We start from the raw sequence: 23,866 nt of genomic DNA on the forward strand, positions 1-23,866 counted from the left end.
AAACGTGGTAACGGCAGCAACCAGGGCACCAGAGCTTAGCACAAGCTAAGTTATTCTGCCAGTGAGCTCCGTGTTTCTGCATAGAGCATACTTCTGTGATTCAGCTAATACCCTTAAAGCTAGCTCAGCTATCCTTGCTGTGCTCTACAGGCAGCAGTACAAGTCCACACAGTTACTTTGGTGTGCTGCTGGTCTATCAGACCTCCAAACTGAGCCCTGTAATGTATAAGACAGCAATCTGGTGTCATATGTGAGCAGAAAACTGTCTGTGGCCATTTATTATTTAATGGATCAACACGTGAATTAGCATTCTACCTGCACAAGTGGCCATTACACCTCTACCCCCAAAAAAGTATAATAACCCTTGCTTATTTTTGTGATTTCTTCTATTGGTTTCTGTGACCGAGGAGGTGAGGGCTTGGTGAGATGGTGAGTGATTTAAAGGCAGGTGAGCTGTCCCACACCTGATCCTTCTGTGCCCATCAGTGGAGCTCCCAGGCAGGGTGGTGACTTGCTCCACTTTGGCAAACATATGAACCCATGCAGGCAGGGCCCAGCTGGGGAGAGGTGAATGCCTGCAGTCTGTGTGTGCAAACCCCTGCTAGCCTTCACAGAGGTGGGCACTTTGGAAATCCATAGCAGGTACAGAAAAGCTTGCAGAAGTCAGCCTTCAATTGCAGAGTGCAAAACTTCACTGCTGAAATTGAGGGTACCTGTAACAGAAAGTGGAGTAGGTGGGGAACAGAGAGGTTTGCTAAACTATGAGGTGTCAGGGTATTTAGGAGACCCTTGGTTTGCCTAACCTTTGGCAGCTGGAACAGCTGCTGCCTCGGCTATAAAATGTGGTGCTTTCCAGGCTGAGTGGAAAGGTCTGGACATGCAGAGCATCAACTGTAGATCAAAGACCAAACAGACGAAGGGTGGACATAAAAGTGGAGTGGAAATGAGTGCAGTGAGCAAGAGGAAGTGCTCTGCCAACCACAGGTTGTCCGCAGACCACAGTTTGAGAAGCACAACTTCCTGAGCTATGCATTTGTCACCAAGGTGGACCAGAAACAAGCATTCTGCAAGGTAGGAAGGACTACTGAACAGGCAGGCCTGCCACATGGAACACACTGCACCTGTCATGGCACTTCCATTATTGAATTTTTATGTACATCTGAGTTACAGTGCAGGAAGCTCCTATGGCTTGCTTAACACCCTACATCTTTTCGCTTTCTTTTTGCCTATCAGGCAACAAGAAGCTATGTTTCTTATTTCCGACTAGAGGGTGGCAATCAGCTGGGTGTGATCTCTGAAGACCTCAAGAACTTTCTTCTCTTTCTGCTTTAGGGTTTTTCATTGTCTTTTTTTCCTGTTTGTTGGTTTGATTTTTGTCAGATCTCTTGGCTTTGTCCTGAAAAAGCATTGATTAAAGCCTGAATTTTCTGTGAGGAAGTGTTAACATTTGGTGCACAAAGTTAGCTGTTGTGCTATGGGCTTTTTCATGTGTCACTTTGCTGCCTTCCCATCTTCCTAATACTCCGTTTTATGATGAAATGACTCAAGAAGTTTACAGATGACAGAGCTCTCCCTGTAGCTAGGTTGGGTGCAGTGCCTCAGTTCTACCACCTGTTGGAAAAAAGAAAGGAGAGTCCATCAAGATGACCCAAGCCAGGTCCAGAAAGTAAATGAATCCTCCTCCATCTTGGATTAGTTTGATCTGAACTGATCAAGTGAGCAAAGATGGTCTGGCTTATGAGAATAATGAGAAGGCATCAAGAAATGACAACATCTAAGATGGAATCAAAATGAAGCTTGATGTCCTGTAGCTGGGGCACTGCATAACTTCCCTCCCAGTAAAATGAAAGTAACAGCACATGAATTTACATGTGTCTGAAGAGAGATTTTTAATAAGGCTCTCCAATCAGAAATTATATCAAACCGAGGAAAGCATAGGTAGCTATGTATATGTAGCAAAGGTCTAACTGACGAAACCTTGCCGCACTTTTGCTGCTACTCATGTAACCGATTATTCCTTCTCCGGTGTGCTGGGTTCAGAATTTCATGCTTTTTTCAGCAGGAAGGTAGCTATGAAAAAAAGGGATACAGAGACCTGCCTCTATCACCAGTGGCACAGAGCACTGCAACCGAGTCCAACTGGGCTGGTTGTGACATAGGATGTGAAACAGGGCTGTGAGTTTTGTCAGTCTTTTAATCTCAGCACCGTCTTCTGAGCCATTTCCACAAAGCCCCATGCTCCCAACTCTCTCTTTTAACCACAGAAATGACCAGCATTGCCCATCTACTTCCACTGGCACTGGTGTGTCAGCTCCTGCTTCATGTGTTCCTTGTAAACTGTGTTGCTGTGCTTGAAGGCTTTCCACATGTGAACTTTAGAGACAAACTGGCTTGTCCTGATCAGTACCATGTGGCTTTGGTGCAAAGTTGCTCTTCACCTGGTACATGGAGTTTATGGCCATTTGTCCATCTTTCACCCTCAGTAGCAAGCCAGCTGGCACACATTTTAAGACCTGTGGTGCAAGCTCTGCTATATATATAAATATACCAGAATATCTCTTTCCTCGAGGACAGCACAGCAAACCCTTGCTCCTGTTCTCTCTTGATGTCTTCTAATGTCCAGGGGGAGAAACAAAAGCAATAAAAGTTAATAATAAAAAGCCAGCTCCTGATTGTTATACCTGGTCTATTTAAACAACGCAAAGACCCTCAGTCTTTACTTATCAGTATACTCCAGAGTATTTGGTTTCCAGTTTAAGATTCGGTTTTAATAACACCTGATGCATCTTCTCAGATCTGGTCTGGTGACAAGCAGAAGCTGAAAATCTGCAGGAGTGAAGAATTCATCTGACAGTCCCTGCTGCTGTTGCCCACAATTTCTGTGTGTCTCAGCTGCCTTGGGGAGATTCCGGGTGACCAGGCCTATATAGTACAGCTAGGAAGCCCTTAGTGTCAGCAAGTTTGCGGTAATATTTCTGAAGTCCCTTGCAAAGGTATGGCCAGGCCTGCACCTACATGAAATTCAGTGGATTATATCCCCTTGCAGTTCTGATGATTTCTGGGAATATTCAGCTGCAAAGTGTGTCGCTTCATTTCTAAAGCAGTGAGTCATGGTGGTGTCATTACTTCAGTGTACAGTCACTGTGCAATAATTCAAATCACCATTGTTGTCATTATTACTTCCAACAAGCAACCTGATACCTTCTACCAAACTGGGGCAGGTGTGTGGATGTAATCACTGTGTAATTACTTAACTACCCTGTGTTGCCAGTCAGGATGCAACACACAGCTCCCTCCATCCCAACTGAATTCAATTTAGCAGAGCAGCTGCAGGATTTAGAAGTACTTTGTAGTAAGAACTCAATTAAAAAAAAAAAGAAAAGCAGGCAGCTCTAGGGCCAGTTTACCAGTTTTGCATCACACCTGACAAAAATGAGCACCTGTCAAAGGGTTTTGCAGGGCTGTGGGAGGAGGAGAGAGTTGCATGTTATTTCTGAAAACTGTGAGCTTAGAAATCATCTGATGGGTTAATTCTGAGTGAGCACAGGTCAGCTGCTCACTGCAGTGGCCCTGCAAATCCCTTCAACTGGCAGCACAGCAAGAACCCAGGAGCTGCCTGGGCTCCCTCCTCTCTCTGCAGTTACAGAGCTACTGCGGAGCCAGATTAAATTGCTGGATTAAGTGCTCAGGCAACCCAGCATCTGAATCTTTGTGACAGCTGTACCCAGGAAAGAAGTCAAGCATGGGTGCCATAACTGCGTCAGCTGATGTGTCATGGGTCACAGCATTACAGCTGGAAAAGATCTATTAGGTCATTCACTTCCATTTCTTAGCCAGCACAGGATTTGACTTAATATAGTGTTTGCTACTGCTCTAAACATGGCATTTTAAGAGATTTGAGCAATGCAATCCTCTACCCCTTTTCTTGGGAACTTACCCATCATCTGTTATAACTTGCTGCCAGGAAGCGTGTAGCCTAATATTCCCCCATTTTAATATGATCCCATTAATGACTCTTCTGTCCTTTCCTTTTTATCAAAGCCTCCCCTTTTGCTGAGTGTCCTTTCCTCCCTCTGTACAGGTACAATAGCCTGCTTAGTTCCTTCTGGGCTGAACTGGCTTTTGAGGGGAGGATACTCCACACCAGGGCTCTCATTTTTGAGGGCCCCCAAAAGGCTGTGTTCCTGTTTTGCCAAAAAGCCTCATCCACTACCCTTAATTATCTGCACTGAAAGACCCCACACTCAGATTGTGAGATCTTTCCATTAAGACAAATATTTTCAGACTCTTTATTTTTTATCTTATATGTCTAAGTTTGGAATTATTTCCTAGTTTTCATCCATTCTACAAAACTTAGATGATGGGCCCTACATGCAGTTGCATGTGTTGGAAGGTCAGTTCTCTTATTTTTCTTCACCAGTCTGTTCTTGTGCCAAACCTGCATTGCTGCTGTGAGCAGGGCTCCATCCAGATGATGTTCCTGTCAGAGGGAGCAGAGGGCTGGGTGCTTCTGCCTGCATCAAGCCTGGGTTCTCCCATGGGAACACCATGCCAGTGACACTACATGCCTGGTGGTCACCAGATCCAAGCTGGTTTGTATCACTTCCTCGTCTTTGTAGATATCTCTCATTTCCCTACCGGCAATGGGATTCCTGAGCATCAGTGCTTTGCTGGCTCTTTTTGCCTCACAAAATTAATGGGCAGCAAATTCAGCATCACTGGAAGTATTGCAACGCATGTCACCTTGTGGTGCTGCAGTAAGACATTACCAGTATTGGCCTTCTTTTGAGCTAGGTTTCACACTTCATTGGCAAGATCAGATTCATGCTTGTGTTACTAATCTGGGGAATAGCTTTTGCTAACAGTGTTATGGAACATTTAGTTGTAACTCACCTTTCTTTTCCTTCAGCCCATTACTTTTTTCCTATTACCAAGTATGAATGTTGCCATCCAACACATGTTTCCTTTCACATATTTACTAGACATTTCTTTTGGTTTCTGCTGTAAAGGAAGAAACCGAGAGATTAATCAGGTTAACTTCCATAAAGCTGTCCTCCACTGTTTTACTGTATATGTTCAGATGATACTGATTAAAATCATATGCTGTTGCATCTGAAAGAAATTTCCTTACCTGTGTGACGAGCTGGGCTCTTATCACAAGTGAAGGGAGAGTGTTTCACTTATTTTTATTTTCTTTTTTAAGCATGGTTCTCTCATTCTTACTGTCTTGGCTATGATCTTGAAAATGGATTGATTAAAATCAAGATTCTGTGGGCTAATAGCCTGAATCAGCAACTGGGACTGCACAGGAATGTGTATTTTCTAAGGAAGCTGTCTCTGTAGGGCTGCAAAAGAAAAAAAACTGCTAAAAGTAAACTCTCACTGTTGGTTTGGAGATTTGAAAGGCTATTTTATAAAAACTAACTTTTGGGATAAGCAGGCTGTGTTAAGTTAGGCCTTTGAAGGGACTCTCTTTTAGTAGTTTAAGTCTGACCTTATTTGAAATGTACTACTTTAAGATCTGTATCTTTAAAAAGAAAAGGAAAAAAAGACTTGAAATAAGACCAAAGCAAAAGTGAGAGTCCTCCTGTTTTCAGCTCTGACATCTAAGCAGCAAAACTGGTACAGAAAACCATATTTTGTGTATGTTCTCCTACATTTTCTTTACTTTTAAAGTAAATTAATCAACTGAATGACAAGCGCATATCTGTGAGTCTGAACCTTATCCAGTAGAGCTCTTATGACCAGACCTTTCAGCACAAGTGTTTCCACTGATTGCAGTGCTAAGCACATGTATAAATACTTTGTTGAATCAGTGCCATAGCTAGAAACCAGCATTTAATACTAGTCTGCCATTAGAGTGCAGGGACTAAAAATAAATAGAATTAGTTCTTTGTGTCCCTGATCAGAACAGGAATCTAAAGGACAGCGTGTCCCAGATCTTTAATATTCTCAACAGCATAATTTCAGTATTCTTACTTCTTGTACAGCTGAGAATAAGCTCTGAGACATAGGTGTAACTAGGCATTGCTAACATGTGATGCTGCAGGATTGCCCCTCTCTTGTCACTCTGTATCTCCCATGCATGTCTTTGGAGCTTCCAGTTCTGTCTTTAGTACTGGCCAAAATGACAAATGTGGCAGGAAGAAAAGGGGGAAACTAAGTCTTCATTTCCTCCCTCCTGAAGGTCTGTCTGGTGTTTATCTGGTTTCTGGTGCTCCCTCCCATTTCCCTCCCTTGGCAGAGGGAAAGTGTTTGCTATGCCCGTGTCCTTTGGTTCTCACCCTGCAGGACTTCTGCGTCATGCTGAGCAACCTAGGGCTGTTTGCAGGGCTGCACCCTGAATTTCTCCTGCTGCAGATCAGCCTTTGGGAACCAGCAAAGATACCTCTTCTCTAGTGGATAACTTGCTGCCAAATGCATCCTAACACATTCTCCTCCTCCTCCTGTAGGCTGTGAGTGACAACAGAGGTGGAGGATTTCCCCCTCCCCATGAGCAGCTGCTGCAGGCTGCCTGGGCGCAGGGCTGGAGGAGCATCCACCTCTGCAACCACCAGTACCAGCGCAGAGCGGGAGCATTCTGTGTTATTTTTAAACAGTGAGATGTTTTAGTCTGCCTTTTTGCAGGCTACTGAAGCTGGATGCAGAGGGTGGCTGCCAACTTGCGAGAGCAGCTGATGGTGCCTCTGGCTACTGCTGGCAGGCTTCCTCTGAGAGGCTCCAAGAGTGGGAATAGATACCACACCAGTGTCCATCACAGCTCCTGTGTAATCAAAGTGCTGACAGCGGCACAGCCACAGAGTGAGCTGCAATTCTGCCTGGCCCCTGGACACCTCAGATGCACACTGTGGCTCAGTGTGTGCGTATTCCTGGCTGCTGGTGAGGTCTGTGACCCCATTCCTTTTCCACATCACCCCCTTAGAAGCCACGAAGCATTGCTCTGACCCTTCAGCTGGAGGACAAGGGCCCAGGGGATAGGCATGCTCTACCATCTGCAGCACTGGCTGCCTCTTGTGCATGTCTTACCCCTGTCTCTGGGTACGTGTACTTAGGCAGTGTGGATAGATGAGCTGAAACCAACAGACCTCAGCACAAAGCACCCTGCAAGCCTGTGATCTGAAACCCAGGTAAGCATCATTACTGTGAGGCCATAGTCCTTAGGACAGAGCATATCTGTCTGCCGAGGCCTGTATGCCCAGTTTTTCTCTGTCATAGCAAGGCGTCTGTGGTCTGATGCCCCTTGAGGAACCCTTCTGGTGTGTAAGTGCCTCTGTGTGTGCCTGGGTGTTTAATTTACCGTCCTTACTCCCTCCAAGTTTTCCATTTGCAGTTCTGCTTACAAGGGACTCCCTTGCTGTGTTTCAGCCCTACCAGAGATACCAGCGAAGACGGGAAAGAAACACATCTCTGTCAGGCCACTGCCCTGCAAAACTGCCTCCCACTTCCAGGGATCAGCATCCTTGATAAACTCATCAAGACCTGTCCCGTCTGGCTTCAGCTGAACATGAACCAGGAAAGGGCTGGGGCGATACTTGGCAAAGAAACAGCAGGGGTAAGTCCAAATCAGTTTCAGTTCAGACAACATTTCCTGTCCTTGATGGAGCTGTTTAGGAGAGCAGTGCTTTTTTTCATGCAGAAGCAAAAATATTTAGCAAATATGCTCTCTTGTTTCCATTCTCTTTTATGCTTTAGCCGCTAACAATGGCACAAGACACGTATAATTGCTTTGGGGAAGCAAGAAATCTTGTCTCTAGTTTTATTTACTTAGCATGTAGATTCATGGAGATGCCTTCCTGTTCACCACCATTCCCATAGGTATGTTGACTATCCTAATTTGGAGCAATTAAAAAAATCTGTGAAGAAATGGCCCTTAAATTCTGGGAGCTTCTGGGAGTCAGTTTTATTGCAATAATTGGTATCTGATGCCCAGAAGCTGAGTGTCAGAAAATGGCGGACTTGTGCAAAGCTAAGAGCTTGTTTAAGGAAAACAGCACTGTAGGAAATGGAGCTTCCCATTCACAGGGTCTCAGGGGTAAGGCATGGCAAGGAGTAGGTGTCCTCGTCAGCTCTGGGGAGGGCAGGTGCTCGTGACCTGAGCTGATGCCAGAGCACAAGGGGAAATCACTTACTGCTGCTCTGAGGAGGTTTGGACCTGTCCCTTGGCTGAGTCAGTCTATCCCAGGGCTAAAAGCTGGCACAGCCAAGTGGCAACCTCCAGTGGGACTCACCTGATGTACCTGGACTGTGCAGCACGCACCTCACCCTGAATCAGACTTCTCAAGTAAGTTGGGCGAATTATTCTCTTTAGTTTTCTGTACTGACTGTAAAGGGAGACCCGAGTGACTCTCTGATATAGCTGTGTATGGCCCCAAGCCTCCCCGGCCATTAGCCACTCCCTGCAGGCAGAGCTGTTCCCCACCTCTGAGTGACTTTGGGGATAAATCTTGCCTCTGTTCCTCCTGCTCACACCATCCTTGGGCATGGTCTTCAGCTGCAGGTTGAAGCAGGCAGGAGAAGAGCTGATGCATCAGAAGTGTCTCACAGCAAAGACAGGCTCTCCTGCCCACTCTGAGCCCACCTGAAGCTGAATCAGCACCACACCTTTCCCACCACTGGTGAAAATGGAAAGACTGGTTTGTGTACCAATCCTGACCTAGGCAGTAGGGTTAGGTGCAGCTCAGAAAACACACCTCCCTCTCATCTGAACAGCCGTGGTCCAATTTTAGCCTTTGGAGCCATGGCAACCAGTCATGCCGATCAGGAATACAGAAGTGATTCATTTCCAGGTTTCACTTCTGTTGCTTAAATTTAATTTCAGACGAAGGACTTGACTGATGCAGTGTGAGATAGTGCAGTCTGAGATCCCAGGTTACAATAGGCTCTCAAGGTGGGTTAGAGGGACCAAGCTGTCATGTGGGTGGTAGGACGTGGGGAAGGGAGAGCCTCTATGGCTTTTTCCTACCTGCAGATACTTTCTGTGATGTAACAGGTGGGGGCTGCCCTGCATTTAAGATAGGCCTTTTTCAGGCACTTACCTTTTCTCCATGCATTTATTTGGATTTTCTCTGCACTGGTGGTGGACCTGAGCCCATGGGGCTCAATTTCTCATGAACGGCGGAGGCCAAGATGACAGTAATGTGCAAGGTTGTGAAGCTGCCCCAAAGCTGCATTTAGAATGGATGCTTCAGAGTGACAGGAGATGCCCTTATGACCGGGACTCATGCAGATAAAGGTCCTGGCTTCTAGACAAGCTTTTTATTAATTCCTCTGTCCAAGAAATAATGTTTTCTTGATAGATTTCCACTGCATTGTACTTGATTAATCATTTTATCAAGTCACACTTCTTCTTTCTAATATTAACAGACTCCAAAATTAGCTCAATTTTTTAATTCAATTTTTATAAAAATACCTTGACTCTCTCCTGCCAAAATCTTCTATCAAAGAACAGATAAAGGTGAAGATTTCTTTGTCTTTGTATCTGCAGCTTCAAGGTACAAGCTAAAAATATCTTTGACAATGAGCTTTAATTAGAAACACACTTAGGATCTCACACAATACAGAGATTGAGATATTTTTCTTTTTTCTTCTTTCTCTTTTCTTTTTTGGTCTATCTTTATTTTTGCTTTTCTCTTTTTTCCTTTTCTTTTGTCTTGCGTTATTTGTTTCTTTTTTCTTTCTTTTTTTTTTTTTCTTCTTCTTTTAATTTCACTGGTCCCATTGGTCAGAACCAATGCCTACAGTGGTTCCACTGGTTCCAATTAAAGACTCGGGGGCCTCCAATCAATGCATATGAATACCTGATGGAGGGGTCTACAGAAGATTGAGCCAGACTGTTCTCAGTGGTATTCAGTGAAAGGGTGAGGCACAGTGGGCATAAACTGAAACACAGGAAATTCTGTTTAAACAGTAAGAAAAGGTTTTTTTTTACTGTCAGGATGATCAAACATTGGAAGATGTTGCCCCAGAGGCTGTAGAGCCTCCATCCATGGAGACAATAAAAACCCAACAAGACACAATCCTGAGTGACTTGTTGTAGTCGATCTGTCTTTGAGCATGGGGGTTGGACTAGATGGTCTCCAGAATTCCTTCCAACCACATCTGCTCTGTGATTTCAGGACCAGTCAATACACTTGAAGTCTGTATGGCCACCCAGAGGGATCTTAGACAAGCTGGGGGGACAGGACTGGCAAGAACCTTCCAAAATTCAACAAGGACAAATGCAAAGTGCTGCCCCTGGGAAGGCAGACCCTGGCAGCGATCCGGGCTGGCACTGCCTGGCTGGGCAGCTCTGCGGGACAGGCCCTGCAGGGGCAGTGGGCAGTGAGCCGGGCACAGATCTGCTGAGGAGAGGCTGTGGGACCAGGGTTTGCTCAAGCAGGAGGAGAGGCAGCTTTGGGGGGACTGCACAGCAGCCCCCTGGTACCTACAGGGAGGTCATGGAGGAGATGGAACCAGGCTCTGCTCAGCCTTGCATGGTGGGAGGACAAGAGGCAACAGGTGTACATTGAAACTGGAGGGGTTCAGACTGGGTACAGGGAAACACTTTCTCCCTCTGAGGACAGTAAGTGGTGGGGCAGGTTTCCTGGAGAAGTTGTACGGTCTCTACTCTTGGAGGTTCTCCATACCTGTCTGGACAAAGCCCTGAGCAGTCTGGTCTGGCCTCATGGTTTCACCCAGGCGGTTGGACAGGAGCCCTCCCGGGGTCCTTGCCAGCCTGAATGACCTTCTGGTCCCATGAAAAGCTCTGCCATGAGACACTGTGGCCACCAGAGCCTTTGGCCTTATGTTCCACTTGTAGACACTTGCATCCTTTCAATGTACAGATTACTTCCTTGGTTTAGACCCAGACTGGGACATTCTAGGGTGAATTGTCCATGATTGTCCACACTTATGTGAGGAGCATCACGTGACAAATTGTGAGTGCAGCTTTATACTCTTCTGTTAGTGAAATAGTTTGCCTCAGGCTTAAGTAGGACATCAGTGACGCATAGAAATTTTGCTGGTTCCTTTGCAGGTCTGAATTTCACCCAGATGAAATGTCCCTTTATTCATTATTTTTGTCGTGTAAAGTTCAACCAAGTGGAACAAAGTTAAAATAAGATCATTTAAAGGTGGATTGTACTGATAAAAAGTTCATCGTCAATGACCTAAAATGAATTTCAGAAGCTCACATAATGTAGCTAAGCTCTTGATTCCTTTCTCCTTTTTCAGATATTCTTGGTTAGGAAAGAGGGTAATGTGAGCAACATGGTCCTTGCAGTCCGCCTGCCAGTGCAGAACGAGGCTCCCAGTGTGCTGGAGTACAACATTAAAGAAGAAAAATCAAGTAAGTTCTTTACATTTTTTGGTCTGCTCTCATCATTGTCCTGAATCCTCTTGTGACCACCAGTATTAATGTAATCTCACTTGCAACGAGCAGGTTCCTCTTGTGACCAGCACCAGATCTTGCTTTTATGGTGTAGTTCGGTTAATATTTCCTGCAGCTGTTTCACCTCAGCTTCCCTGCGGTTCTGCACCTTTTGTTATCATTTACAGACTCACAAGAGGAAAAAAAAGCACCCCTATACTAGCAGGCCAGTGCTTTGATCAAGCAAGAGGAACTGCCTTTCACCAGGTGGAAGTCCTGAGCAAAGCGCAAGGCACTGATGGACTAAGCCTTGTTCAGTCACTGACTCTGTCTCTATTCCTGCCACTGAATTTGGGGCCAGCCAGGCATCTGACACCTCTACATTGTCTTTTTATGGACCTCATACAGTCATACTGAACAACTGGTTACTCCTGAACTGTTTGACTGTTTTCAATGCCTCGCTGTTTCTGGGAAGCAGCTGGATGTTGGGGCTGGTGGTATTGCTGCCGTTCCTGATCAGACAGCCAAGTCTGCCATCAGCAAGCAAAAATGAACCCAGTTCACAGCCAGCCATGTCTGATGCAGCCTTCGGAGTAAATGGGTGTGCAAGGCATATGATTTTCACTTTCCAAGAAATATTTGTAAACACGGGAATTTTAGGATAGTCATAGAAACACGCATTTGAAAGAGTTCATCAAAATGACTTCACACTATTTACTTACATGAACACATGCAAATCCTCTGTCACTGAGCTCTGCTCCAAAGCCAGCTTCCTGGGGTATATGTTTTACTCTGTTAAAACACTTGTGTTTCTGCTGATCAATGTTGCAGCTTATTTCTTCCCTCTTGATAGTTGCTCAAATGATTTTTTTTCTTCACATATGTTTCTTTGCACACCTCTGCATTTTAAACAGACTTTAAAGCCAGAGGGCCAAGTGAGTCTCTTAGTCTGCCCTAATCGCAAGCACAAACCACAGGCTGTTGCAGTGACGCTCCTGCACCAAGCGCAGCTGCCTGCCTGGCTGCTGCATACCCCCCAGGAAAGCTTTCTCTCTCATCTGTGTGCACCTTGGAGCACACAGCTGCAGAGATGCTGCATATGTTCAGTGCTCCTGCATGAGAGCAGGAACAGCAAACCTTTTGCCACAACTTCAGGTATCCAGATTAAGAACACAAGGGCAAGGGTTAGCTGCAGGGTGGGGAAACTTTTTTCTTTATTTAGTTATTTGAAGTTGACCTAGGGCTTAGGTTTTGCATGGTGGCGAATTGTTTTTGATGATTCAAATTGTCCTTTGGATAAAAGATAAAAAATTGAATCCTCCCATCCTAAAAGTGTAATTTATAGAAATGTCACTTCTCGACTTGTGTCCTGTGCCATAAAATCTGATTTCTTTGAGGATAGGCAAAGTAAAATGTAGAACAAACATTTCACTGTGAGCTAGCCTAGCTAGAAAGGCTTTTCTGCCATGTTTTTCAAACTTACTTGCTTGCTATTTCTAATTTATCACTAACCTGATGCAAAGAATGTGTTCAGAGACACAAATTTCTGGTAGGAACAAGAATTAAATCACTTTCCACTGCTTTCATACAAGTTGCAAAGTAAGTGGAGGAAGGCAATTAAAAATGAGCTCTTATTCAAAAAGCAGGAGAAGTGCCGTTGCATGCGCAACAATCCCAGCAGCCATGGGGCTGATGCCTTCCTATGGTGGATATTCACATTATTTTTAGCTTGAGTTCTGTCAGTGTTGAGCTGTAGAAAGCCTTTCAGTTCTCCATCCCACGCCGTTTTGACAGGAACGCACTGGGCATGGAAAGAGTCATGCTTTTGCTTCCTTTATCATTTAGAGTAAGCAGCCTGGTTTTGAGTTTAGAAGAAATCAAATTAAATCCTGTTAGTAAAGCCAAAGGACTGTATCTGGCATAAGAGGAGATGGTAAATCTTCTATGTCTTGGAGTAACTTAATACATTAGCTTTGATTTATTGTCTCTGCATTACTCTAACTGCTTTCTAAACTTTTTTAGGAAATAGAATTATGTTCTATGACTCTTTAAAAGAGTTAAGACTAGAATCTGAGCTTCCTTGCTAAGCACCCTGGTATGTCTAGATTGCCTTAGCTTAATGAAGTGCCTTTCACTCTTCTCTGGTATTCTTTATGTGGCAGGTTGGGAGACTTCTGTGTGCCCCAGAGACATTATCTTGCTGTGGAATGCAACTCTGTTTAAAGTTTGGTGTTATACTTCCTGAGAGTGTGTAAAGCATGCCAGCTGCATAGCCTGAGGACCACTGTAGACTGGCAGGGTTTTTCCAGGCATCTAGTCTTTAACTTCAGAAAGTTCCTTTTTAGTTCTTCTGTGCTTGCTAAAAGGAGGCTTCAACTTGCCACCCAACATCACAAAGAGAGAGGTGAATCCTCCTAATAGCTACTTGCTCTTTGAGTCTTCATGAAGTGGAGTAGAGCTGGTGCCCTTCCAGTGCCCTTCAAAAGGACCAGCTGTAATTCCCACGCCATTCAAGAATCCCCCTCACAACTGTACTGGGGACAAGCAGCTTTGGTTTTGCTGGCATGCTCCCAGTATTTCCTTTCTGAGTTGACACATAAGCAATGATCTGTGTAATGTGCTCCATGGAGAGATGTTTGTCCCTTTCTGAGAGCTCCTAAAGGGTTTGAAGAACTGGGAGCAAGTTCTTCTTCCTGTTACCTTGGTTCAGCTCATTAGACTCCACAGAATTGATGCACTCAGATGTAAACTGAAAGCTGAGTTTGCCTTGACATATATAGTTCAGATTTTAAGGAGATCCTCCCCTCCAGTTAAAATCCAAGTTGCAACCCATCCCAGATTACTATTTTGGAGCACTTTGCCAGCTGCTTCTTGTCCTCATGAGGACTCTGTGCAATCTCAACTTCACAAGTGACACAAAGAAGTATGCACTATCCTTAGAGGTGACATGATGGCTCTGTGCCATTTCTACACTGATGTCCGTCTCTTACTTTTGCCATATGCAGCACTTTGTAAAAAGCCTTTCTCATCCTGTCCTATTTTTCAGATAGTATGTGAAGAGGTTTTCCCCAGTATCATATAACAGTATGGAGGTTGCTGCCCAGCCCCTGAGATCCATGTTGTTCTGGTTGTGGCTGGGATAGAGTTAATTTTCTTTCTAGCAGCTGATATAGTGCTGTGTTTTGGATTTAGTATGAGAATAATGCTGATAACGCACTGATGTTTTAGTTATTGCTGAGCAGTGCTTACCCTAGTCAAGGACTTTTTCAGCTCCCCGTGCTCTGCTGGGTGCACAAGAAGCTGGGAGGGGACACAGCTGGTAGAGCTGATCCCAACTGACCAAAGGGATATTCCATACCATATGACATGATGCTCAGTAAATAAAGCTGGGGGGAAGAAGAGGGAAGGGGGGCACTTTTGGAGTTATGGCACTTGCCTTCCTAAGTAACTGTTATGTGTGACAGAGCCCTGCTTTCCTGGAGGTGGCTGAACACCTGCCTGCCCATGGGAAGTAGCGACTGAATTCCTTGTTTTGCTTTGCTTGTGTGCACGGCTTCTGTTTTACCTAAACAGTGTTGTTTAAACTGTCTTTGTCTCAACCCATGAGTTTTCTCACTTCTACTCTTCTTATTCTCTCCCAATCCCACCATGGGGGGAGTGAGCAAGTGGCTGGGTGGTGCTTAGTTGCCGGTTAAACCACAACACATATATAGATGGTCATTCAATGAAGTACCAGAAGCTTCCTAGCATTGCACTGCCAAATAATGGTGGATCATTGTTTTTCTCTTTCTTTTCCCCATATCAGATCTGCTTTGTTGACGTTTGATGAAATATTTAGGGAAGTATCGTTTTCTGAGGGGAAGACTGGATTTAATTGTGATTTTTTAAAATGGAAATCCCCAAAGAACCCACTAAGTAAGAGGGTTAAGAAATGAAACCTCTGTCCTTTTTTCTGTGGGGAATTTTCACCTGTTCTGTGAAGTAGCCCTTGGAATCATAAAGCAGGAGAATGAAGAAACTGGATTTTAAAAATTTTCTTCTGGTTCTTCATCTTTATTTGTAATTCCTCCAGAGACAGGAAGGCTAAAGCCTGGTCACAGCAGCAGGTATGGTAGAGACCCAACAGCAGATACCATGTGGCTCATCAGAAAGTTGAGAAAGCCAGCAACTTTCAAAGCCTTGGATCTCTGTGGTTTTGCTTCTCAGCTTGAAGGATCCCTTACTTCTTACTCAGAACAGTGGCAATCTCCCAAAGAGAAGGCTTGTTACAAGATTTCTTCCATTTAGAGATGCAGTGTTGGGAGGTATCTCTCAAGCTTCAGTAAAATCTCAACTACTTTTTGTGATTTCAGTTCTGAGAGCTCTCCCTGACTTCTGCTTCATCCCAAAATGGAGCCCTAGCCTCACATACCTCAAGAAGTGAGCACCATTTCTTCAGCTGACTCCTACCATTCATTCTTCTCAGCAAACCTCAGGTCCAGATTCTTCTTCCCATTTATGTGTGTACAGTCAGAAATCATTTCACTGACATCAGTGACCTTGCAGCAGTATTAAAAACAAAAGAATCAAGTGTTTACAGTAAATGTGCATGCTTGAAGTAACATATACTGAGAGCTTGAAAGAAGCACCTGAGCATGATAGACCACTTGGTGCAGATAATGGCAGTAGCTTTTACTTTCACAAAGAGTTATGAAGTCACATGCCATAGAGGTAAAGTCCTTTAATAGAAGAATGCTCTGGCATCATATACTGAGTGTAATTCTTTCTTTTTTTTCTGGGAAATCTTGTGAATTATAGCTGAAAATAATTTGATTTCATGAGCTGACCATGTACTTCTCATGAGTCATGCAGATACGCTTTGGTGTGGAATGTGTAGTGATTGTTTTCCAAACTCTTCTGTACCAAAAAAGAGGATGTGATTCCTTTCCAAATATGCAAAATTATGCTAAACAGGAAAAGTATCTGCAATTGCACAGAATAAAGAAGAACATATTATTCATATTATTAGAAATTTTTATAGAAATAACTATGGAATTGATTTGCCAAGGGAGCACTGAACTCCTCGGGCTCATGTCCTAAGGGGTTTGAGGCTGGCCTGGTCCTGCCATGGATGCCCGCTCTTGTAATCACGCTACTGTCTCTTGTCTCCCCCACTGCTGTGCTGGCTTTGATCACCTGGAGGTTTATTCTCCTGAGGCTGTTCACATAAGCCCATGTTGTGAAGCTGCTGTCCTTGTTCCTTGTTTAAACCATACCCGTATGGGACTATCTGCCACCAGACATAGCTGTTCAGAAGCATCTTTTCCAATGTGCTGGGCCAAGGCTGAGTTGAGGCCCCAAAATCAATGAATGCTCAGCTGAAGGAGGGGTCTGTAGTGAAGCTGTGTCTGTGGTGTGGTTATTTTGTTTATTACAGGAAAATTCTGAGATTTAAATTAAAACTTTGCCTGCTCTGACCCTCCCGGCTTCTCTGGAGACAAATGCTGACTGAGCTGGAGCATACTGGAGGTCTTGAAATAGCCTTAACACAATGAAATAGAAAAGCCAAAATAAATTATCTCCAAGTAATACAAAAAAGTCCAGATCACAATTAATACCACCTTTGAAAGATGAGACACAGTGTCCTGGACATGGTAGATTATACTCAATGTCTGGTTTATAGACAGCAGCTGTACTTCAGGTTATATGGTACAGGCTTGTGGTAAGGACCCACAATATACCTTGACAGAAAAGATACAGGCAATTACTGCACTCAGAAACAGTTTAAGAGCAGACACTGAGTATTGCTGCAAAGTTTAAGGTCTGGTAGCGAAAAGGATGTTGATAAAGAAATCCAGTGTCCTGCCCTGCTCACCTTATTTAGCCTTTCTTAAAGTTAGACAGAGCTCAAGAAGTGCAGGCTGGAGCCTGATGCGAAATGCTTGAGACAGACGGTAGGGATTTAGGAGACGACCACAACTCAAGTAAAACACACAACAGCAGTTTACCTGCCTGGCTAATTCTCTAACTGCTTTTATCAAAGGAAAACGGTTTGCCTTGAAAGTTTGTGGGGACCTGACCGCTTTGTACATGCACCAGCTTTGCTGGTGAGCTTTGTCCATCAGGACAGAAAGAGTTACACCAGGTCTAGAGGCAGCAGGAAGGCAGGCCTTGCTGGGGAGTCAAAACAGCAGTTTAGACAAGCAAAGGTGTTCCTTTGAACATTGGATTTTAGGAAGGGTGAAATTAATCAGAAAAGGGAAGAGATTATTTAAGGGCTAAGATTTCACAATCTACTTTATTGCCTTAATAATCCCAAATAGGTACAGTCTACTGCTGTGAAAGTAAGCTTAGCTCTCAAAGCCAACTTTTTCCACCATTACCAAGTTACTTCAGCCACTTCTACACTTCCCAACCACACATGGGGAGAAAAAAATGGTTTTTATTATAGACTAATGGCATTTGCACGGGATAAAAAGGGCACGTGCCGTCATTCTTACTGACCTGTAGCAGGTAATTAAACAACAGCAATCAGGCAGAAGCATGATTACAGAGGGGCATCAGACTAACAGAGGGATGGACTTTGTTCATCTTTGCAGATAAGACTGCAAACAAAGCTGCTGAAAACCTGGTCTTTACAGCCCAGCCAGACTGAGGTGAGGGCTGTGAGCATGCCTGGCATGACGGCAGAGCTCGGGTGCAAGGGATACAAATTCCTGCCTGTGTCCCTGCATGGGTTGGTAGGTCTGAGTGCTATGTGAGGGCATCACAGAGTGAGCACATGGCAGGGAAGAGGAGGCAGATTGACTCAGTAGATGCTCTTTGTTAGCTCAAACACCTTCAGATGCTGATGATGGACTTACCTATTGCACTCTGCTGGCACTCTAGCCACTATGGCCAGATATGGTCCATTATGGCAGATTTCCCTGTTTTATCTTGTTAACGTTTCTTTTAACGCATGTTGCTGAGGCTGGATTAACAAATTCAGAGACCAAAGTCCCCATTGCTAACATGGTACAGCACAGTCAGATGATATTTTCCCATATGAACTGCATTGAAGTACTGCATAAATGAGGTCATGGGAAAAAAGGGAGGATAGCTCAGTTACTGCAGCCTACTCACAATTTAGCTCCTTTAATGAGAGTGGCCAGTTGCGTAGATGATGTTTGTGATATGAATATATTTGTGGAAGTGTTGGCAGCTCTTGCAATAGCTTCCTCAGTTTTGCAAGTCTTTTTACGAACACCCTGCCTGCTGGAATCAGGAAGTAGAGTGAAGATAAACAGAATTTTTTTTTTCCAGAAAGAGAAATAACCCTCACAGTGGCAGAGAAATCCTAAAGGTGTAACGTTAAAACATCTTAAAGAGTCAGAAAACAGAAGATATAGGAAAACAACCTATAGGAAAGCAATCTCCCATTTTTTAAATTAATTTTTATTGCATTTATTTTGTATCCCTTCTGAACTGGAATGGAGACGGAAAAGGTGGAAATCTGTGGTACTGACTGAGGTCAGAAATATGGGATCTTTCACCTCATAGCTAAAGTGAATGAACTGAAGTAAGTGCCGGTATTCATGGCACTGACTTCTAAGATGAAGCCATTTATTTGGGTAACACTTGCAGATTTTCACAGAAAGTTTTCAGGACAGGGCTGGATGAAGCCTTAAGCAACTTGGTTTGACCTCATGGCTGACCCTGCTTTGAGCAGGGGTTTGGGCTAGAGACCTCCTCGGGTCCCTGTCAGCCTGAGTGATCCCAGGTGGGGGAACCAACCAGTGAGACTGATTCAGTCTATGGGCAACCTCAGAACAGACAGCAGTTCTCAGAAGTGGTGTCTCAGTAGAGCAGCAAAAGCGGTTCCCATTCTCTAAGACCCAAGTTCTGGGAAAAATACTGCAAAGATTTACAGAGGGATGTTGGTGAAAAAAGAAATAAACCATATATACTTCCTGGTTAGTGTCTCACCTGTGATCTTGCCAAAACCAATAACCTTCCTTTCTTTGGTAGATACCTTGTGTACAGGGGAAAGAGAATGTGCTCAGTCTATTTAATCAGTGCAGTTTTCCAGTTGAATTAACTTGTATGAGGTATCTCAATGTGCTTGAAAAGGCCCAGTAATGCCCTATAGAAGCCATTATATGCCCCTCAGCATATGGCAGAGCTGAGCTTGCTGCAGGCTGAGATAGACTTCATCGTGTGGAGTTAATAGCACTGCAAGACTCCTGGACTGGTTTTGCACAGGTGCTAAAAGGACTTCTCAGTTGGAGTGGGACAATCCAAGGAGTAAATGTACATCCCATCCTTCCCAAGTTGAACCTCTCAAGATAACCTCTGGCTCATCAGAGGGCATGCAGAAGGGCGCATCAGAAAGTACATCTCGTTATTTATGTTATCGCTGTAATGGTACCACAGTTCTTTTTCAAATGGTCACTTTAACTGAAACAGTTGGCCTCCTTGAGTGGAAAGCCTGCAGCTTTCAACATCAGAAAGAATTCTTAATACAGTAAATTAAGGCATGAAAAGCAGGGTAGGACTATTTATAGCTGATTTCCTCTGAATAGATGAGAGGCAAAATCTGACATTACAGAGTGAAAAGATGAAGTTCTGGGTTTGGGGTTTTTTTTAATTTTTGTTTTGATACCTCATCCTGCTATTTAATGATAAAGCAGACAAGGAGGGGACTGCCTTGGCAACCACCTCATGAACCATCCTGGAGACTTGTCTACCAGCCAGGAAGGTCATTAAGCATCTTCATCTTCAGGTTTACTACAGAATGTGATTTTACTGAAAACATATATATATATATATATGTAAGGCAAAAACATCAGTGGTCCCAGTAACTAGTAGTTAGGGTCCTGCAGCATCATGAGGACAAGTAGATGGAAAAGGGTATGAGCACTGTCCCTAGGAGAGGCAGGAACCAGGTTTTAAGTGAGTTCAGGCTGTAACTTTGTGCTGAGACTGCTGTCAGGAGAAGCACTTTTGCAGTGTCCATGCTCTCATGCCCCTTTGGTCTCCATCTTCCTCTCCCTTATGCAGGTTATGTCTGGGAAGGAGTGAGCAGCGCAGATGTAGCGACATGAAAGCAGGATGGTGTGGTGGGGCAATGCTCCTTAGAGGTGCTACCATGTGCTAGGTTATGTGAAATAACCGGGAAGGAGAAGAAAATGATATGGGGGTGGCTGGTGACTTTGGGAAGGGTGGGTGGCAGACTGGCGACAGAGGTCTCACCAACCCTTCAGTTGGTGTTATTGCACCCATTTTATAGACTGAGAGCTGAGGCACAGGTTGCTGAAGGGGCTTGGCCAGCCGTGCACCACTAGCCCTGAACAAGCCCACCTCCCAGCCAGTACTGTATTTACAGGGCTGCAGAGAGGCCCTTTGTCTGCCAAGTACTTGGCTTTGTTCAGCACTGAGGTACGAACAATACTATTCAGATGTTTTTTTTTATGCTTTCTGTATACCCTGACAGGCAACTCCGCTGCTGTACTGTGAGGGAAACCAATTTTTCCTACTTACTTCAGAGGAAAGTTTTCCTTTATTGTTGGATGATGGAGTGTGTGACTGAGGCAAAGTAAGAAACCATGTCAGCTCTGGGCCTGACTAGTGTGAAAAAAGCAGAAATGTGCTGGAAAAAATAATGACAGAGTTATCAAAGCCCTTGGGAGAGAAGATCCCTATTCCTTTCTCTTGCCCAAAATGGCTGATTTCCCTAATTCCATCTCAATTAAGCAAATCATACATTTCAGCAGCAGGACTTGTCCAAGACTACTTTTTTCAAGGATTACCCAGTTGATGAATAAAAGTTTCTGTATTTTTAGCAGGGGAGGCTGGAAAAGCTGAATATGTACTTAACCTTAAGCTTCAAATTTTAAGCAGTTTAATTGCATATTAGAAGGCCTCTGGGCATGCAGGCTAGTATCCTACTTTCCCATAGTAAATGACTCCTGTCCAGTGAGGTAGACAACTTGCTGTTAAGGAAAGTAGACTGACAAATGTTATCTTTTAAAGCGGTTCCTGTTGCTGCTGATGGTGTGTCTGTGTGACAGCTCTGAAGATGTAGAGCTACCCTAGTTATCTTCAGATTAGCCTCACTCAGACACAGATAACAATCTGCCTGCATCACCCAGGTCTCAGCATGGGCCAATTTCCCCTGTTTATGCATGTTTCTCATTAGCAAGAAAAGTCTACCATCACCTACGCAGCTTCTTGGCACGAAAAAACATTGAGCGGTCCGCCCCATGGCATGGGAGAATTGGGCAGCTCTTTCCCAGCCCTGGCCTCCACCTTAAGGAGTGCAGTTTTGCTGTTGCTTTCTGCTGATCTCATGTGCCTCTACAGGCGATGCAAAGCCAAAGGCCACCTCTGCGTGGACTGTTATAAGGGTACAGGAGACATTATCATTGTCTGGTCTACCGTCTGTGGTTTGATTGGAGGTAGACACTGAATGATTTCTAGACCTCTAAGGATGTCTAACCTAGACATCTTCCCAAGGTTAGTCCACCTGGCAAGGATGAGTTCTTCATTATCCCCATCATTATTAACGATGATAATTGAGTTAGTGCCAAGGAGTTCCCACTCAGGAGACTACTCTGAAGTAGGATCCTAGAATCTTGGTTTGGCAAGAACAGCAACAGAGTGCTTGGGGGATATTGTAAAACATGGTATGAGGACACACTTTATAACCTGTTGTGCAAGTTCATAATTTCTTTTCTAAATGCAGGCGTGCACAAGGAAAGCAGAAAGTCTCACCAAGTCCTGTTCGTTTCAGCCGAGTTCCACTTCACTTTGATGCACTGCTTATTTTAAAACATAAAGCACTTTTAAAACATAAAACGCTTTTAAAACGTAAGACACTTGTGCAGCTGCTTTTTCAAGATGTCACAGTGTCAGGTTTCTGTGTGGTTTACAAGTTGTTTTGGAAACATTCTAGTCGCTTATAGCGGGTGGTTTTTTTCTTTTTTTTTAAACTCTCATCCTGAAGAGTTACCTCCCGTCTCTCCATGCAAACATTTTCATTTTTACTTTAGGTTTAAACTGATAGGATTGTAGGGAAAGCCTATTGGAAAGAAGCCCTCAGGGTCTTGTTAACTTTGTTAATCCTCACATTGGCTTTTTTGTGCCTTATTTTTTGCTCCCAAGAGGCATAATGCAAAATCTGTGTGTAATCAGAGCTAGAGACTATGTGTGCTGTTCTAGGATAATATTATCTTACTCTTCTCTGCTTAGTACCTTAAACATAACCCAAAAAGCTTACTGGTTTTAAAACAGCTACTCTAAACCAGTACCAGTGCCCTTGTTTCAGTGGCTAAACTGGAACAAATTATCATTTTTGCCCTTGGACATTGTTTGCTATCTGAAGATCTTAAGCTTAAAAACAAAAGTGTAGACTTATAAATGAGGTAAAAAAGATAGTGCTCGAAGTAAAATGAGGGCAGTAAGGACCTCATGCTTTGACCTTTGGGTAGGACCCTCAAAGTCACTGACAGTGCAGTCTAACCTACTCAGAGGACCTTCTTCTGCCAAGTTGGCAACTAGGTGGGATTGCAGCTCTTAGAAGCAGAAATATCCTTTTTTCCTTTTATTGTCTACCCTATTGACCTCTGCCATTTCAGAATGGATTAGTCCTTTTCTAGTCCTTTTCACTAAGCTTTGGAAAGCATGGGTATTTTTTTCCTGGAAGTGTCTCACGCAGAATGTGGTTCTGGGTACCAGCTGTCTTCCCCTAAAATGCTCAGAAAACTTCCTTTTTCTATATGATTAACCTCAACTCTATGGTATTTCATTATGTATCTCAGAGCCAGAGAAATAAACTTTTCTCTAAAGTAAATTAAAAAATGGTTCTTAATAAAATATGTCTGTATAATAAGATACGTTTTTCACATAAGGATCGATTCTTATGATTATATACAACCTGGACATTGTTGCTGAGAACTAAACTCCCAGCATTTCAAATCATAGTGTCCTTTCCTGTTACATGAGGCACAGGGGAGACCCTTTATATATCTGGAAGCTTCATTTACTTCACAAAGTTTTAACAAAGAGATTTGCCTTCTGAGAGCAACTTGAAAATATCTATATTTAGTTTGTCCGTCAGTCATAGCCCTGAGCCCTGAGAGTTTGAATCACCATGCTGGGCAGCATAAATCTTGTACTGCCATTGTAATGTATGGGTGGATGCTGAATCACCTGTGAAAATGTGACTTCTCCAGCAACGATCCCACAGTGCTTGACTGCTTACAGTAGGGATCACATCAATCGAACATGTCACCCTACTCCTCTTGGTGCCCTTGGAAGCCCTCTCAGTCCTCAGCGTTTCCGAAAGGCCACGTTTTGCCCCTCACCCCTGCTGTGTGAGAGCAGACCCTGCATGGCTACATCTAAAACTCTAGCTAAACTTCATGTTGCCATCTGATCCTGGGAAGAAGTCCTGGATCTACCCAGCCTCTGGCTGAAGAAACAGTGCAAACCAGGTATGGAAGTTCCACAGACTTTAAGGTCTTAATCTGAGCACTGAAAAGGAGATGGAGGGTGAGGATC

General features: G+C 44.0%; 1 protein-coding gene across 1 annotated transcript in view; it reads left to right on the forward strand.

Annotated features, from left to right (window-relative positions):
• Positions 1-23,866, forward strand: part of RIN3 (Ras and Rab interactor 3) — a 71,560-nt gene that overhangs the window by 12,781 nt on the left and 34,913 nt on the right. The window contains exons 2-3 of the mRNA XM_075103746.1: positions 7,366-7,552; positions 11,212-11,326. Coding sequence (XP_074959847.1) covers positions 7,366-7,552; positions 11,212-11,326 — 302 coding nt within the window. The remainder of the gene's footprint in view (positions 1-7,365; positions 7,553-11,211; positions 11,327-23,866) is intronic.

The sequence above is a fragment of the Phalacrocorax aristotelis genome, chromosome 9 (assembly GCF_949628215.1).
Source record: "Phalacrocorax aristotelis chromosome 9, bGulAri2.1, whole genome shotgun sequence".
Classification (NCBI taxonomy): domain Eukaryota; kingdom Metazoa; phylum Chordata; class Aves; order Suliformes; family Phalacrocoracidae; genus Phalacrocorax; species Phalacrocorax aristotelis.